The 17449-nt window shown below is 40.7% G+C and overlaps 2 protein-coding genes across 4 annotated transcripts in view; both read left to right on the top strand.

Moving 5' to 3' along the window:
* CMTM8 (CKLF like MARVEL transmembrane domain containing 8) overlaps positions 1–10671 on the top strand; it is a 35382-nt gene extending 24711 nt beyond the window's left edge. Inside the window, exons 2-4 of one of the 2 annotated variants that reach the window (XM_069007383.1) lie at positions 3389–3562; positions 7425–7541; positions 10148–10671. In XM_069007383.1, coding sequence (XP_068863484.1) covers positions 3389–3562; positions 7425–7541; positions 10148–10231 — 375 coding nt within the window. In that variant the 3' untranslated portion in view covers positions 10232–10671. The other variant, XM_069007384.1, reaches the window with a different exon arrangement.
* A 3899-nt stretch (positions 10672–14570) lies between these two features.
* CMTM7 (CKLF like MARVEL transmembrane domain containing 7) overlaps positions 14571–17449 on the top strand; it is a 28176-nt gene continuing 25297 nt past the window's right edge. The window contains exon 1 of one of the 2 annotated variants that reach the window (XM_069007385.1): positions 14571–14905. In XM_069007385.1, coding sequence (XP_068863486.1) covers positions 14744–14905 — 162 coding nt within the window. In that variant the 5' untranslated portion in view covers positions 14571–14743. The remainder of the gene's footprint in view (positions 14906–17449) is intronic. The other variant, XM_069007386.1, reaches the window with a different exon arrangement.

The raw sequence follows: 17449 nt of genomic DNA on the forward strand, positions 1-17449 counted from the left end.
CCAGTGGGCAGGTGTGATACCAAACCAGTAGGAGAAGTGGCATTCTCAGCTCTAGCAGACACAGGAGTGTCACCCAGTTTGTACTGATCTGTTGAACAGCAAATGTGTCATGTAAGGGACAGTCAGAAAATTACACGGCAGGCATTTAACACTGCAGAAGCAATCTCAGTATTTAACATGCTGAGAATACAGGCTAATCATGGAAAGCTTCTCTAGATATCTGTATTCCTTTGGCTCCTGAGGTATTTTGTAGATGCTGACGGCCAGTGTGAACTTTAAATCAATTTGTTGCATATGTTTACATATGCAGCGAAACCATTTGCCATATCATTTAACTACATGGAATGAATTGTTGACCATGAGCTGATCTGACCTTTTCAGATCTAATCAAGAAATCTGAAATATTATTTTAGCCTGTCAGCTCCAGTAATATGCTGTAAGAGTATCTGAATCTAACTGAAAATGTCAAATGTGCTCTAATATGCAACCCATCAAAGTTACAATGCAGGAACCAGTTAAGAATATAAATCTGTAACATCTGTGGTGCATCTCAATTGCCTGGGCGAGTTGTTCTGTCATTGATACAAGCTAGCTAAAAACAGGCATTAAAAGCAATTCTTTGGAATACATGTGAGATGTAAAACCACTTAAATATTAAAATGATCTTGAAAGAGGAGTGATAACTCCAGGTTAGAATACTACTGGAAAAAACAGACCAGCATGAGTACTGTGCTCTAGTGAATGTCTGGCTAGCTTTACTGTGTGGTAATGTAAGATCAGTCGTCTCATGTAACCTCGGAATTTTCCTTTTTAATTTTAATAATTTGCTGCTTGTGAATATTTTGCTCTTTTGAGTAATAATCCATTATATAAGCTGAGGTATCCTTATCAATCTTACTGCATTTAGTAGTAAAATTTTTTCATAGTCTTGTGCATTTCATGAAAAATCTGCTTCTCTATTTAGAAGTGTTCTAAAACTCAACACTTAACAGCAGAGTGTTTAATGATGTTTAATTTTTTCTCATCTTCAAAATGTCCGTTCTTGGTATTTTATGAGATATTCAAATCTAGGATAAATCTGCCTTTAATAATTATTTGTCAAGCACAAGATCAATTGTTTATTGGGATAATTTCTGGATGATAAATTTAAGTTTGGATTGAAGTGGATGGGCATAATGAAAAACAACTTTGTATCCTAAGAAAATGGTATTTTGTTAGCTAAACAGTCTATCAAAATTATTTAGACTTAAAACACTTGTTACACTAAAATTGAGTTGGTTTTTATCTGATCGTGGTAGTTCATGCAATTTGAGGTGCCATTAACTGAATTGCTACTATTAGTAAAATGTTGTTGGAAGTAGAATTAAAATGAACTATGGGAAGCATTGCTGAACCGATAACTTTGCATTGAAAATAGTGTGTTTTAAAGTACCCACTTAACGCTATTTGAGCTGCTCTTACGAGGCAATGCTGCCCTCCCCTGGTATGCTGCGAAAACAAGGAATTTTTATCCCGGTCTGAGCCAGTTCTAGAGCTTCCTATTAAAGAGAAATTGGTGGATCGGGGGGAAAATGCTATTAAACAGACCATTATATGCTTTCTCTGTTAAGAGAGGAAAAAAAACCCAAACAAACCATAAAACAGACATTTGTGCAGTGCTTTTATGTATGCATGGTGCAGAAGTAGATGAATGTACAAATAATATACATCGAATCTACTGTGAATACACAGTAGATGGCTGAATTAAGTTTCTGTGGCAATTTGGAGGATGAACTGAAGACAAAATAAACAGGTTCAAGGTAGTAGGAGAATAAATTACAAGAAACTTTTTTGTGGCAGTATAGTTTTGTCTTGTAAACATGAATGATAAATCGCTAAACATTATATACATGTTCAGTTCTGCAATAGAGAAGTAAATGTGACCATGGCCAGCAGCTTGCATGGGAATAGGATTGGCTCTTGTGCAAATGAAGCTGTAGCAAAGCTGTCATCTGCTGTCGGGGTCTATTGATTACAAAGAGATCACCACAGGCTCAGGAAGTCCCTTCACTGCACATTCCTGAGAGCTGAGGAGGGTAGTCCAAGGAAATATTACTGTTGCATGGTCTGTTCTTTAATGTATTTCCTCAGATATCTGGTACTAAGTGCTGCTGGAAATAGAATGCTGGGGTAGAAGGTTCTTTAGCTTGTCCAGCTATGGCTGTTATGTGTTAAATGTCTTGCTGTTTGCTTTAATTTTGTAATCCTTCCATTTCTCACTGCTAGGCAATTTCATCATAGTCCAGATAGCTGGAAAAGAAAGAGATAAGCTTTGTTTGCAAATACAAGAATTTTAGTTCCCACATCTGAGTCTAATAAAGTGTGTGGTGTGGGCTTAGCTTTTTGTGTTTGTGTGTTTTTAAGGTATAAAACATCACTTTCTTTTTATAGCTAGGTTTATAGTTGATAGTATATTTTATAGTTAATTAGAGTTAATTTTTCTAATTGCTGGACAACTTGCAAAACACACAACATTTTTTTTCCTGTGGCATATGACTTATGTTTCGCTTGCTCCTCATTCCTTTTAATGCACTGGAGATCAACTAATACTGGAGAAAACTGGAGAAAGTCTGTTAAAACCTCTGGTTCACGTATTTCTTCATGTCTTAGATCTGAACAGATGAACAGATTGCCACATGAGGAGGGAGGTTTTTCCCCCAGACTGGTTTGCTTGAGGACTTTGCTTGAGTGTGAGTCCTCATCGACTGCTTAGGGTCAAGTCACTTGGGAGATGTTTCAAGAACTGTGGAATATAATGACGTTCCCAATGTGACTTAGTCTGCTGCAGTTAAATTTGCATGTTGTAGTGGTGTTGATATTTTACCACAACCTTTTACAGTAAGGTCTAGAAGTTGTTCTGTGTCTCTGGTGCCTGCCAGTCTGCAGAGCAGGTGTGGACCATTTTGAGCTAGACTTCAACTAGTAAGTTACCTGTGGCTGTGGCAGATAGAATCTGAAGATCCCAGTGATCTTTCACAGGCTGTTGTTTCTAAAGAGACTTTGCTGGCAGCAAAACAGCAGTATTTGCCTTCCTGCACATCAGTGAGTGAGCTATAATAAGCAATCCTTTCAGGAGCTAGCTGTAAAATCACTGCAAGTATGGCTCCAAAATAACTAAAGGTTGAGCTAAATCAACAGATTAGATGCCTTTCCCTTTGTGACACCCTGCCACAGTAAAAAGGTTTTCTGTGTTCTTCTCTGTTAGATCAGTATTCTGCCAGTGCAGCATCCCAGCTCAGCTCGTCAAACAGTTCGTGGGAACAGCAGTGGTGTCACTCCTTGACCTAGAACAAATGTATGAGGTCTAAAGCTGTGTAACAGTTTTCTTTCTTCTCCATAACTTTTGCAGGTATTGGGGCTGCTGGTGTGGACCCTGATCGCTGGAACAGAATACTTTCTATATCCAGCCTTTGGCTGGGTGATGTTTGTAGCTGTGTTTTACTGGGTTCTCACCGTCTTCTTTCTGATCATCTACATGACAATGACCTACACTAGGATCCCGCAGGTGCCATGGACCATGGTGGTAAATATACCCATTCTTTGTTGCTTCAGGTTTGCTGGGTTTTGAAGAGAATGAAATATCAGTGCATTCTGTGTGTTAATTTAAACAACTCTACTTGTGCTCTTTGTAGATTTTCCCCTAGTTACTGTGTGGCTGCATACCTGTAGTGTTTGACCTTCATACTACCCAGACACTTTAAAAACACTTTTTCTATGATGTTTCACCATTTTGTTCATTGGTTGATGTAGTGACTTGATTTTTAATGTGTGTGTGACTGATACTTATGCACAGTGACCTCTCTTTCTCTCAGTAGTGGTTACATCCCATGAAGAATGAGTCTGTTGCTGCCTCTGAGCTAACAGACCTGGCCATATGTCTTAAACAGCAGGAATCCCTACTGGAATCAACACCATGCATTAGAAGCAGGACTTGAGCTCTTAAAATATAAGTCTTCCTCTGCTAAAGTTAAAGCAAAGGTGGTTCAGAGGTAGCAACACTCTGACAATCCATATGTAGTCTACTGTGAAAATGGGGCTGAAAATTAGTGTTATATATAGGTAAAATATGTACCGTGTAATCCTTTGCTTTTAGCTCAAAACTTAAAGCAGATCAGATAAACAGCTATTGTAATTACAGAAAAAATTCCCAGGCACTTAAAATTCAGATCCAGTTTTTATGGTTTGAGCAAACCTGGCCTAACTCTCAACAGTGTGTTTTTACCTCATTTGCATAACAACCTGGTCTTCAGGATAGTAGATCCTAAAAGTCATTGACATTTCAGCCAACTGGCTATTTGTGACCCATCTAAGAATCACTAGAAATTTTCTCTTTGCATTTGTTGGATTACAATGTGATACTGTTTTTTTGGGTTTTTTTAACAGCTAAATATTATTGACTAGAATTCTGTTATTTTTATGATGAAATGTATTTGACTTCTGTGTTGCACAGCTTGTTATCAGCTATATTGTGTATGTGACTAAAATTGAATACTGGAATACTCTTCTCTTTTAGTGTTCCCATTTGCTGCTGCAATAAATAGCCAGCTATAGCAATTACTAATGAGAACAACCAGGATTATGTTCAGATAGCTTCTCTATTTTCAAGTTTCATAACCAGCAATTACCATTACGGCTGTAACACTGCTATAGAAATGTTGGATTATTTCAATTACAGCAGTAATGTGTCTGGGTGCATTTAAAGGTGGTGGTGGGGGGGTTTCCCCATTGCATTACATGTAAGTGAAGTACATTCAAAGGGAAAGCATCTTTATATCCATTTGAATAAAGCTTTGGTCATTACCCTTCTTTCATCAGTTGAATGTTATTATGAGACAACTGCACATAAATGAGTTGCCCCTGATCTATGTGGTAGACAAACTGGAATATTTGATTTGTTTCTATTTCATATCGAGTGTGTTTCTTGCTCTGAGTTCCAAATATATTGTAGATGTACATAAATATAGGTCCAAAAGGTAATCTCCTTTTATATAAAGGGGCAATATAAAGAGAAAATAAATACAAAATAAATAAAAGTTGCTTGCTTTCCAGCTTGTTTTGCCCTAAGGTATTGAAAGAGCTTTTGGGAACAGCCTTTGAATTGGTCCTTTGCTGCTCCTGTCTGGCCAAGAGCAACATTGAGTCTCTTTTCAGGGAGGTGTGTTTAGTCTTTATTCAAAAGAGCATGACACACACCTTTTTGAGTGAGTTTGCAACCACCTTTACCCTCTTCTCTGAAGAATCCTGAATTTCAGTATCTGCCAGTTACTGCTCTGCCTCCTTAGGGACAGTTAGCTCAAACTGTTCCTATTGTATGCAGTATCCAAAATTACATCTGGACCTCTCTGTCATAAATTCACTTTTTGCAGGTTAAGCACATTACCAAATTGCTTAAGATGCAGTTACTTTTACTGCAAATTAACCCAAAGGATGTGCTTCAAAACTGACTCTCCTTTATAGTGCAAGTTTTTTGCTAAAACGATCAATGGAAGCTTTTAAAATCTGGTAAATTTGAATTTAAGAAGCAGATGGTAATTTAGCATGAACCATTTGGTTTGAGAAATATATTGGCAGTAAAGGCCCAGTCAGCTTGCACTGCATTCCATCTTCCCCAACAGTGTTTTTTCCCAGAGCAGCACTTCTCAGAAATTATGTGCTTTTTTCTTTTCTACATGACAAGATATTGCAGGGATTTGTAGCTTTCCAGGGTAATTGAATGGGAATGGGAAATCTGAAAATAACAACAAATACTCTAGGTATCAAATTTGGAGTTTCTAAATCAGTGCTTTACAGAAGTTCACCAGAACCTGCCAGTTGTTGGCATCTCATCCTAAAATTGACAGTTTAATATTTTATTGCTGCAATGCCCAGATAAAATGAGGGGTGACGTCTGTGGGTAGAGATAATACCTTTTATTAGACAAACTGATATAGGTGAGATGAACCCCACTTGTTTGTAAGTGTGTGAATCAAATCTCAAGTGCCAGTCCTTGGACTCCCTCTGTGTGCTGAGGCACTGCCCAGCCCAGTTCCCTGTGGAAAGGTAAGTGGATATTTTCCACTGTTCCTTCTGAACTTCTCTTCTTGAGCTGCAGCTCTTTTTAGATTTTGCCAGAGCTGGTGACAGATTAATTAAATAGTGAATAACTGGCATAAATTCCTAGCATCCACTGGGTCACACCATGGGAATTAATAGTTGGAGCTGCATCAGTATGGCAACATTTAAACAGCTACAGCAACAGTTAAAGGTTATATTTGTGTGACACTCCGGTGTGCAAACCGGGGGTCAGAAGCTGAAGGGCGCTCATTATGTACAGCTTTAGGACCAGGTCTATATTGAGTTACCAGTTCCTGCAATTGTAACTACATGCAAAGCGTGTCACAGGCATTCCACTTAAATTTGGCACCAAATTTGTATGCCTTAGACAAGCAGCAGAGTGGAGTTTTGGGGGATTTTTTTTTTTTTTTAAGAGGAAGAAGCTTCCATGACCAAGTAGTGAGAAAGTAAAAGACAAAGTATTAAAATCATGTACTTTTTAAAAAACCGTCATACATTTTTCTCTTTCATCTTCTCAGACATCTGTTCTCTCTTCCTTTCCTGTTCTTTCTCACTTGCAAAAACCAAACAAACTTTTTGTTTGCTCTCTCTGTCATGTGAGGTCACTGTTACCTACTTTGCTTCTTTCTTCGTAATGAACATAAGTACCCTGAGACATTAACTTTGCTCCTTGGAGGACAAAATGCAGCATCTGCCATGGAGGGATCTTGATGACCCATGTAGTCCATTCAGACTGTTCTCCTTGGTTTTACCTGTTTCTTTCTTCTCTCAAAAACAGGCAAAAAGGAAAGGTACTGGGAGATGGAAGAATATGAATGAAAAAAAAAAAGTCGCCCTCTTTGTCTCCTTAAGTACAGTAGAAAACAAAGTTTTGGAAGTTTTATAAATATTCTCCATATGCCAGGAGTTATCGACTCCTATCTTTGTGTAGATTAGAAATGTAATCAAAGTGCAGTGTGTCTTGTTTCTTTTTTTTGTTTGTTTTTTTATCATGTAGTGTCATATTCTTACTGCCTAACTCTCAGATTGCGATAACCAAACTGAGTCTTTATTTTCACTTTTGGAAAATCACAGCACACCAGCTTTAAGACCTTTCTGGATTTAGTGTGATGGAGAGAACGGTTTGTCCAAAATATGGTGTATTGTTTATGGATCTTCAAAGCAGTTAAATTTTAATCTTACAGATAGAAAGATGGAAGAAGGTAAAAATAGTTAAGAATTATATTTCTAGTGTATGCTGCATATGTTCAGCGTATTTCAGAAGAGAGTTTCGTAATGTTGGAAAAAAAATGCCTGTACATATTAATTATGTGCGTTTGTTTTTTCAACAGGGTCTGTGTTTTAATGGAAGTGCCTTTGTTTTGTATCTCATTGCTGCCATTGTAGATGCATCTTCAGTTACCAAAGATCTGGACAATCACAATTACAACAGCTGGGCAGCTTCTTCAGTGAGTTCATTTTTTGTTTAAGTCAGTTCTATGTCCAATAAAACTATAGAAAATGAAGGCTCATTGGAAGTGTGGGTTGAAGTTGCAGGTGTTCTGCATTTTGAAAAGCTGCAGTGATACAGGTCACACACAAAAGCTATAGGTAGCTGCAATTTAGTTCATAATTTTTAGAGATGACTCGAAATTCCACCAGGAGATGACAGTCACATCAGAAAAGGCAGTAATGTTTTTAAGATCACACTGCGTTCCTCCTCTCCTGCCCCCATTTATGAGTAGCTCTCTGGCTGAGGTCGGAGCCTGCACATCAGAGCAAACAAAAAAGATTGTGAGGATCAAGTCACCTCAGTCCACTTGGACAGCTTCAAAGGCAGTTTAAACTAACTCAGCTAACTCTGCACACTTATGGATAAGATGCATTCAGCTTTCTGTGGGCTCAGCCGTTGTCCACATTGCCCACACAGCACCTTGGGGAAAGCCCTGGAGTGCTATTGCTGTTTCCACAATGATCTTCCTGTTACAGCTTCAACTTTTGGTAGTCTTTCCTTTGAGTTGCAAGGGCAATGCCTGAAAAATCAGGTAACTTCACAGTTTTTTAAAGTGGATGAAATCACTACTTAGTCTGATATTACTGTCTTACTACTTAGATTTAGAAATCCAAAACAGTCAAAGTGGATGAAAACTAACTTAAAACAAAAAAGGAACAGAAAAAAGCCTTGTCACTGTTTGAGTTAGGTGAATGCATTCAGTAGCAAAGTTAAGGGAATTGTAAAAGAACTTTTTGCATGTTGTGGCAACAGTAGTCAAATTGAATTGTCCGCAGGAATTCCAAATTACTGAGTGTTCATGCTGCTGCAGTTGTCCTCCTGACTATTCACAAATCCTGTCTGAAGTTTATTTTATATGGCCATGAACACAGGAACTCGAACACCTGCTCTGTTTTTTGTTCTGGGAACTGGATCTCTACATCCCTGTCCTTTCAGTGGTGTTCAGGGTCTTCTCCCCTTGGCAGTTTGTACTACAGATCTGTAACTCAACCACTGCAGCTGACAGGAACGTGCTTGCTGCTAGATAAGCTTCCATGCTGATTCAGGTTTTATGCAAAATGCATGAATGTTCAGGGTCTCATGGGAGGTTTGGATTCTCTTCTAGTACTTCCTAATAATGTTTATCTAATGCAGTGTCTAAATAAACTATTAAATGTGGATTCTTGCTTTCCAAGTCCATTAAGGGTTTCATGGATAGAGAATTTAGCAAATCATCTATCCCCAATAGTCATTCTGTTAGAAAGATTTTAGATGAAGCTTTTATTTAATAAGAAACAAAATAATTGGAAAAAGAAGAACGCTACAGTTTTTTATTGTAATAAGATTTTATATCATCATCTACAATTTTTGGTGTTACAGATTAAATTTGCATTAGACAATACTCACCAAGGGCCCTCTGTTGAAAGGCTTAGATTTACTGCCTGGATGAATGCTCAGCAGTGCCTACCCAGGCCAGTGATGGCATATAAGCCAGGAACAACTGTAGAATCATAAAATATTTTTAGGCTGGAACTGACTTTTTGGAGGTTATCTGGTCCAACTCTCTCCCCTCCTACAGCAGGGTTAATTCATATCAGGCTACCAGGACCCTGTCCACTTGAGTTTTGAGTATTTTCAAAGATGGTTATTCCTGTGTTTGATTACTCACACTGTGATTTTTTTTTCCTGATATCTAATTGAAATTTCTCATCTTGTAACTTGTGTTTGTTCCTTCTTGTCCTGTCACTGCTCACCTCTTAGAAAAGTGGTGTTAATCTTATTTGCTGTGACAGCTTTGTTTGATTCAGTTACCAGCACAAAGCCTTCTGGTATTGTCGTTAAGACCATGTTGAATACTGTCTATTTTGAACAACGTGCGGTGATTAACAGGAACTTAAGCACTAGTGCTGAATTGGACTTTATCAGTACAGCTGAAATAAATCTAGCCTGCTATAGAAGGCTTATTCTGTTACCGGTTTCTGACAAAGCGGTAATATGACAGTGTGGTTGCTGTCACTGTCACTTGCACTGAGGAGTATCTTTATTCATCAGTAGAGGACCTCTGGAATTGGTAACCGTATCAGTAGTGCTGTTTGAGAACGTGTCTGGGCCTGCATTTGAATCCAGGTTTTCTCTGTAATCAAAACAGATGCACTCTGTGCCATGCAGAGGTACAGGTGGGCTGCAGGCAATTCCTGGGACACAGCAGAGCAGGAGTGTTAACTCAAACTCACGTTGGGCCACAGACAATCCCTCAGGCTCTAAAAGCAGCAAGTATTGGATTGGTGGCAGTCCAATCTGTAAGATCCATCCTGAGGCAGTATAATGAAGAATTTATAAAAGAAATTGAAATATGTCATGTTTTGTCTGCTCCTGAGCCCATATTTCTATACGTAGCATAAGCTTACTTTTATACAGTGTTGACTGAGATGGCCACACAAGTACAAGGAGGTGAGAGTGTGCCATTGTAGTCAGCTTGCTATTTTCCTTTTTCCCAAGTCCCATAACTGTTTCTTTTTCTTAGAAATGACAGTGCTCTCAAATATATTTATTTCCTAATCTTTTTTTCCCCTCTCTCTACAGTTCTTTGCCTTCGTGGTTACCTCCTGCTATGCTGGAAATACGTATTTTAGCTTTATATCCTGGCGATCACGAACTTTGCAGTAAATACTTGGTTAAAGTGAATTCTGTAGTGTAAAGTTCCTTGAGGATTATTCACCTTCGATAAAAGCTTGGAAGAGGGGTGAGGTATTTTTGAACATTTCTGTTAGAATTGACACAATATAAACTGAGATCAAATGATTATTTATAATAACGCCATCTTTAGATACATTTAACCCTGACTTTGTACTATATAATAAAATTTCATATTGCTTCTTTTAAAATTAACATGGTATTTTTCTAGACGTTGTATAGTTGTTACTACTAAACATTTAATAAATCTTACGTAATGTGCCACGTTTGTAAATGTAACTTTTTAAATGATACAGGTATACTTTTGATACTGAATGCTACCAAAACTGATATTGTATCATTATTAGGTATGAAAAGTGACATTGTGCAGAAAAAAAACACCTGAAAGTTAAATAAATAAATAAATAAATAAATGGTCCAACTGTGTGTGTTTTGTAAACTGGGAGTAGAAGCTTGCTTTTTAAATTTCTTGTTCAGATTGTAATATATACTACTAAGAATTCTGACAATCCTGTCAGTGTGCATATTCTCACAGCTTCTCACATCACAAGGTTGCTTTTGGAGCCTGTTACTGTAGGTCTGAAGCTGAAGTCTGAAGCTGAAGAAATATTGTGCCTGGAATACATTATCTTAACAGGTTTCTCAGATCCAACAGGCTCCAAAGCAGGAGCCCAGACAACACCCCCTTAGTGCTTGGTGCTTAACCTACTGAGGGTATCTCAAATCTCTGGCTAAAGGTAGCACTTCTTGTTTCTCAGCAGACTGTGGCTGTTTGGGTTTTCTTCTCCTCAGATTAGGCCATTAATCTGTCTTATTAAAAACTGGCCTTTAAATCCTATTAAATGATAAAAAGATTAAATCCATATAAGAACTGTCAAGACACCAGTGCTCGAAGCAAGGAATTTCCTGCCTCCTTTCCTGTCTACTGGCATCATCTGCAACTTTTTTAGTTTAACAAATGAAGTTGATGCTCATATTTAAATAACTTTGACTCAAACAGAAGTATGACAGAATATGACTTTCAAAACAGATACCTTTGAAAACTACTTTCAAATACAAATTACCTAAGGAATTTTTTCCAGGAACTATGTGGTGAGTGAAAGGTTAGGATTATTTTGTGATGTTATTTAAAGTTTTCCTCATTAAAAACTACTGGTGAACCTTTATTCTTGGATTAAGATTTGGAGTCCCCTCTAGTCTTCAAAAGCTTATTTGGTTGATAGTATATGGTAGTAGAGAAACATTACTGCTAAAAAAATCCTTGTTTATTTCTCCTTGTAACTAAATGGTGTGTGGTTACTTACGTATGTGCCTTGCAGAAGATTTATCAGCAGAGAGCTAATTCCGTTCTCGATCACATGGTTTTTTTCTTGATTATCTGTCAGTCATAAGATTTCAGTGTGAGGGAAGCCAAGATATTATTTTAAAACCTGTATTTGTCTGAAAATTGCATTTGGCCTACACAACATAGGTCAGACTGTCTCCTGCTTGCTGAATTTATCCAGCTGTGAGAAGGAAGAATGCCTACCAACTCTGCATTTTATCTACACAGATAAAATGCGTCAGTAAAATCCCGTATGCTCTTTTCCTTCGCTGGGAAAAAAAGAATCAAAGGCATCAAAATGATCCAAGTGTCAACTGATAAAATGTGATTAGAAATATAGCCAGAATTAAAATTTCATCAGGGATTTCTCATCAGTAAAATGCTTCAGTAGTAGTAATAGAAATTCTTTCTCAATTGATATTTGATGTATCTATTTCAACTCCAAAGGATGTGACTGTGTTTGGGCAAACATTTCAAGATTTTGTAGTAACTGCAGTGGTCTGGTCGAAACTGATAACCCACACGTGATTTGTGGACAGAAGTAGTAAGAGGGAGTAGAGCTAAGAGAAGTTCTGTGTTTCATCTGGTTTACCTATAACTGCCATGGCAACTGTGTGTTACATGTCAGAATACGCCCTTTAATGTAAGATAAAACCAGATAAGGAATGATTCTGGCAAAATAGCTCTCGTTCTCTGAATCTTCAGTGCTGATCCTCAAGGGAAGATCTGCAGAAAGACTTCCAAAGACAAATCTGTCGGTTGAATCCTTAATTCTGAGTTTAAAAAATACATACTAGGCAAAAATTTCCTTTGTGGTTGGCCTTGCTTTTTTTTCTTCTCCACAAACCATCACTTACCTGCCTTGCTCTTTCCTTTTAGAAAGATAATTATCTTACTTCCCATGCTCTTTCTCATGTGCCTCATTTCTCATCTGTTGCCCAGATACCAGCTGTCTTGTTTTTCAAGTGTTCTGAATATCTAGTTGAAATTGGAGGAATCAATCACAGGCTGAGCATTCCTTCTGAAATTTGCTCCTCCTATTTCAGGCCTGAAGAAAGGCACCCAAAAGCACCCAAGAGGTTATCTTCCAGTGCACTAGCCTTAAATACTGATTTGCAAACTATGAGTTAATGCATTTGTATATCCTGATATTGATAAAGAAGATAAGCTAGCTGTGGTTTATCACATAACAATTAAAACAAGGTTTGTATCTACTATAGGTTACTACTCGTAAGATTGAAAGAAGCCTTAAAAGAACAACTGGTAAGTGATGAAGTCATTAGTGAAATTCTTAGTACAGATATTTAGAACAATAAACAAACTGCTATTCAGCTTGCAAAATGAAGGTATTTGACTTATTTATAACTTGTTTCAGACAAACGGCCTCTGAAAAATCTAAGTCACTACATAAGGGTACTTGATGTCAACTTACAGCCATTAATTTTCATTTACTAAGGGGCTGTCAGTACCTTTCTTCATCATCATACACGATGCACTTAACAAGTTGAAGTAATTAGCATGAGAACTATAGTAAAAACTTCAAATGCAGTAGTGTTAGATGGACTTTGTCCCAGTGCTTCACAGAAGACACCTGTATTGCTAGGTAGAAAATATGACTGTTATTCTATTTGTATTCATTTCATTTATTTCTGTTTCACTGGCCTGAACTCAGATCAGCAGGGCACCAGTCACATATACACTTTCAAAAGAAATAAAGAACTAAAGAAGCTGAACCAGCAGGTAACACCCCCCCCCACCCCCACCCCATTTCTTAATAGGAACTGAAGAAGTTGCTGGAACCTTCCTCCACAGGGCTTACAGAAACGTATAACCATGCATGCTTCTGAATAGGAACTGTAAGGAGAAGGGGGGGGGGGGGGGGGAAGCAGCTGTTCAAAACCGGAACAAATTGGTTTTTTCTCAGCAGCTAGCATTCTACTCTTGTGGCAGTAGCCAGTGTTGTAGCTTTGATATCTAATGGCATGAGATAAAATGTGGTGGGACAGGTAATACCTTTTATTGCAACTACAAGTTGACTTAATAGAAGTCCAGGACTATGTACTGCCTAATTTAGTAAGGGCCATTGCCCACAATGGCAAACCCATTTTGCTCAAGTAAACTGCTTACACTACGGCCTTATGTGCTTTGGAGGTCATCTGGGCTTACATGTCTTCCCTCCTAGGACAATTTTAGTTGCTGAAGGAACTAGTAAATACTAAATATGAACAGAATGTGCATTGTAACTGCAGAACAAAGCACCAGAAGATGGGGTTACTACTCCAGTGAGTACAAAAGTGGCACATGCCCAGCTCAGAGGCCCGCTATTACCTCACTTGTCAAAAAGCAGAACAAGTTATTTTTAAACTTGAGGAAATACATAGCCTCCTTTGCTGCGTTTTGGTAGTATCACGGCATGATTTAATTCAAACACTGGGCCTGAGACATCTGGATAGTCATTACAGTTTTACCTGTTGCTGCTCATTTAATGCAAATGGTTTTTATCTTCTATGAGATCGAGAATCAGAAGGTTCGGGGGGCGGGGGGCGGGCTTTGGCAAGAATAAGTGCCGTGTGGGAAGACGCTGTTTGCAGCTGTACCTCCACATCCCAGCACCGGAGTAGGTCCCCTCCCAGCGCACCACCGACAAACTTCGACGCGCTGCGGGGTTTGTCACTGTCCATGCCAGGCTGCTCCCCGCTGCGGCGGCCGGCTCGTGTGGAGCTCCCTCCCGGCAGGGCGTCCCGCTCCCCGCTCGGAAAGCCTCCCTTCGGCCTCCGTTTCCATGTAACCCAGCTGCACAGGGCGGGCGGCCGGGCGGGCGTCCCGCTGCGGCTGCCGCTCCGGCACGGCGCGGGGGGAGTGTCCCTGCGCGGCTCCCTCTCCCGGCTGTCCCGGACCCCGCTGCCCGGCTGGGTGCGGCAGCGTCTCCCCCGCGGCAGGGAAACCCCCGCGGCTCCCCCTCGGCCTCCCCCGCCCCGCGTCCGCCGGGGCCGGGCGGGAGCCTGGGCGGGCGGGGAAGCGCCGCGCTCCGCCCGGCCCTGCCAGACCCGGGGCGCCGCCGCCCGCCCCGCCCCGTCCCGTCCCGTCGATCCCATCCCATCCCGTCCCGTCCCGTTCCCCGTGCCGGGCCGGACAGCGGCGAGGGCAGCGCGGACGCAGCCATGTCGCACGGGGCGCGAGTGATCCGCACCGGGGTGAGCAGCGGGGGCCCCGCGGCCCCGCCGCCCGTCACCGTCGCCTCTTCCTCGGCGGGCTCGGACGCGGAGCTCATGGACGGCGGCTATTTCCGCTCCTGCGCCGGCATGCTGAAGGTGGCCCAAATGGTAAGGGGCGAGCGGGGTGGGGGGCGCTGCCGGGGCTCCTGCTGGGGCCCTCGGAGCCCGCGGGAATCGTTCTCATCCCTGCCGGACGGGTCTTGTGGCGACGCGGCCGGAGAGCGCCGTCGGGCAGTGCGGGGGCCGCGGCTCCGTGCGGGTTTGGCCCCTCAGCTCTCGAAGCTCCCAGCAGGACGAAAAGCCCGCGTTCCTCTGGCAGAGCGGAGCGTTGCCGTCTGTCGGAAGCTGCCTTTGCGTCTTCCTAATGCAGCAATGAGCGCTTCTGACCAGACGGACGTGCGTGAGCCCAAAGCAGCAGTGTTAACTTTTTGCCATTAACAGCGATAGCACCGTGATGCGACGGCACATCGTGCTGCACTGGAACACCTCATTCCGTAGTGTGGGTAAGTTTTTAGGAGAAAACGGGGCCAAGTGCCAGTGCCCACAGCGATGTGGTAGAGGTGGGCACCACAGCTGAGGCTCCAGCTGCAGCTGGCTCCGTACCCTGTCTGTCAGAGACCTCCAGCAGTGACCCAGTGACACAGGGAGGGATGTGGGAGATGTAGGGCTGAAGTTCAAAAGCAGTCGGTGCCAGGATTTGAGCTGATGCCTTAACTCAGTGCATGAAATTCAGCTCCATGCAGATGTGGAGAGGATTAACAGATGGATAAGGTCTTTCTCATTTTTATGGCACATCATTATCTGTGGGGTGATTTGTCAGCTTAATTACAGTAGTGGCAGTGATAATGCCCAGGAAAGACAGTGAAAGACCGATACCTCCACATGTACATTTTCATCCTGCAAAACCTTGTGCCTTGGCAGCGTTTTATCCTGGAGTTGTTGCCTTCATTTTTATAAGCTCCCAATGCCTTCTTCCCCCTGCCTGTATTTGTCCAGTCATTTTTTAAAAGTTGTGTAGGTTATTGTCACCCAGATTTCTAAATTGGCATTCAAAGTTAAGATTCATTATGTTCTAAGTTGCTGACTAGTAATATCAAATCCTCATATTTTTCTGTAAAAGCTGCCCAGTTCCTTCCAGTTCATTATTAGCTGCAGGTGCCCTTAGAAATGACCCTCAGTAGCAAGAGATGAAGTTGACTGTGACTGGTCATGGGTGCCTCCACCTGCTGAGCATCTGTCCTGCACCCGTGGGACTTGGGAGTTGTCCCTCACTGTGAGTTCTGTGCAGTAGGAACACAAACAGGTGTCTGTTGCCTTCGTCTGGCTTGGGTTGTTCCCAAACCATTGACCAGACCTGGAGAATCTTTTCAGGAGACATTCTTTTGAGCATGTGTCTACATTGCAACTGAACCTGTAGCCCTAAAATAGTAGACTTGTGCTCGGCTGATGAGCTGAAAGTCTGTTTGCCTTCACCACTGTGGGAAGAAGAGTTCCTTTTATGGACTAGAAATAACTAATCCTCTCTGCCCTCCATCCTGCTGTAGTGTCTCTACAGCTCTGGGGTGTGACTCCTAAAGCTACCACAGTATAGTTATTTGTGCCGTAATGTCAGTTTCTGGTGCACGTATTAAGTGCATGCATTCTTTACATGCTTTACATATTTTCATCTGCTGCATGTAAATCTATGTAATTTTATGTAATGCTTCACATACTTTGCATAAAGTCGTATTTTATCAATGCAGTTCAATGTAAAATTCATCCGAATTTAAGCAAGTGGCTTTCTGCAGTGACTTTAACAGAAGTTAAAATAATCTAAATTATTTTTCCTTTGCACTCTTTCAGCTTCACCTTCTTATATTTTTCTGCTTTTCAGCTTGCCTGTAAACATGAGTAGGAGTTACCTCAGGTATTCAAAGAATTTTGGGCAAATGAACTTCTAATATCACATATCACAATAGCATCTTCTCAAATAATTCCATAAGAAAACCAAATGTTTGTGCTGTAGCATGTAGAAATAACCACAATATGTTAGTTCTAGATTTACTCCTGCACCAAATAAAATAGGGAGAGCTAAATATTTTTACAATTCTCTTTTATCTCTTCTCAGACAGTATTTATATCCACAGGCCCATTTGTATTAGCATTCAGTTCTCCTAGTATGAAGTGCTGGCAGTAACTTTTTGTGAAGATTTCTTTATGCTGAATCTGTAAACGTTTCTGCACTAGTGTTGATGTGGCTAGTGGCTGTAGTCTTACTGAGAAGGAGAACCATTATGCTGGCAAAGGGTAAAGATAAGGTCATTTGGGTTAGATATATATCACACTAAATGGTGTTCTGGGCCTCTGAGCAGTTGTGGTTGTGAAGAGGAAACGTTACAAGCTTTGTCCTCTCTTTCTTCCTCAGTCCCCTTTACCAAGAAGTAGAGTGATGTGATGTGATAGAGGGCAAGAAAGAAACATTTCATCACTTACTGTAAAGTTAAGGGCTGTTTGCTGTGCTTGCAAGCTAAAAAACCCCAACAATTGTATGTAAATGTGCATGACGTAATTCTAATAGTGGACAGTAACAACATGCCATGGGAATCATAGGAAGGCAATAGAAGATAATGTTGCAGCTGCTCTGCTGTGAGACAGAAGGGCTTAAACTCAGGA

This window comes from Aphelocoma coerulescens, chromosome 2 (assembly GCF_041296385.1).
Source record: "Aphelocoma coerulescens isolate FSJ_1873_10779 chromosome 2, UR_Acoe_1.0, whole genome shotgun sequence".
NCBI lineage: Eukaryota > Metazoa > Chordata > Aves > Passeriformes > Corvidae > Aphelocoma > Aphelocoma coerulescens.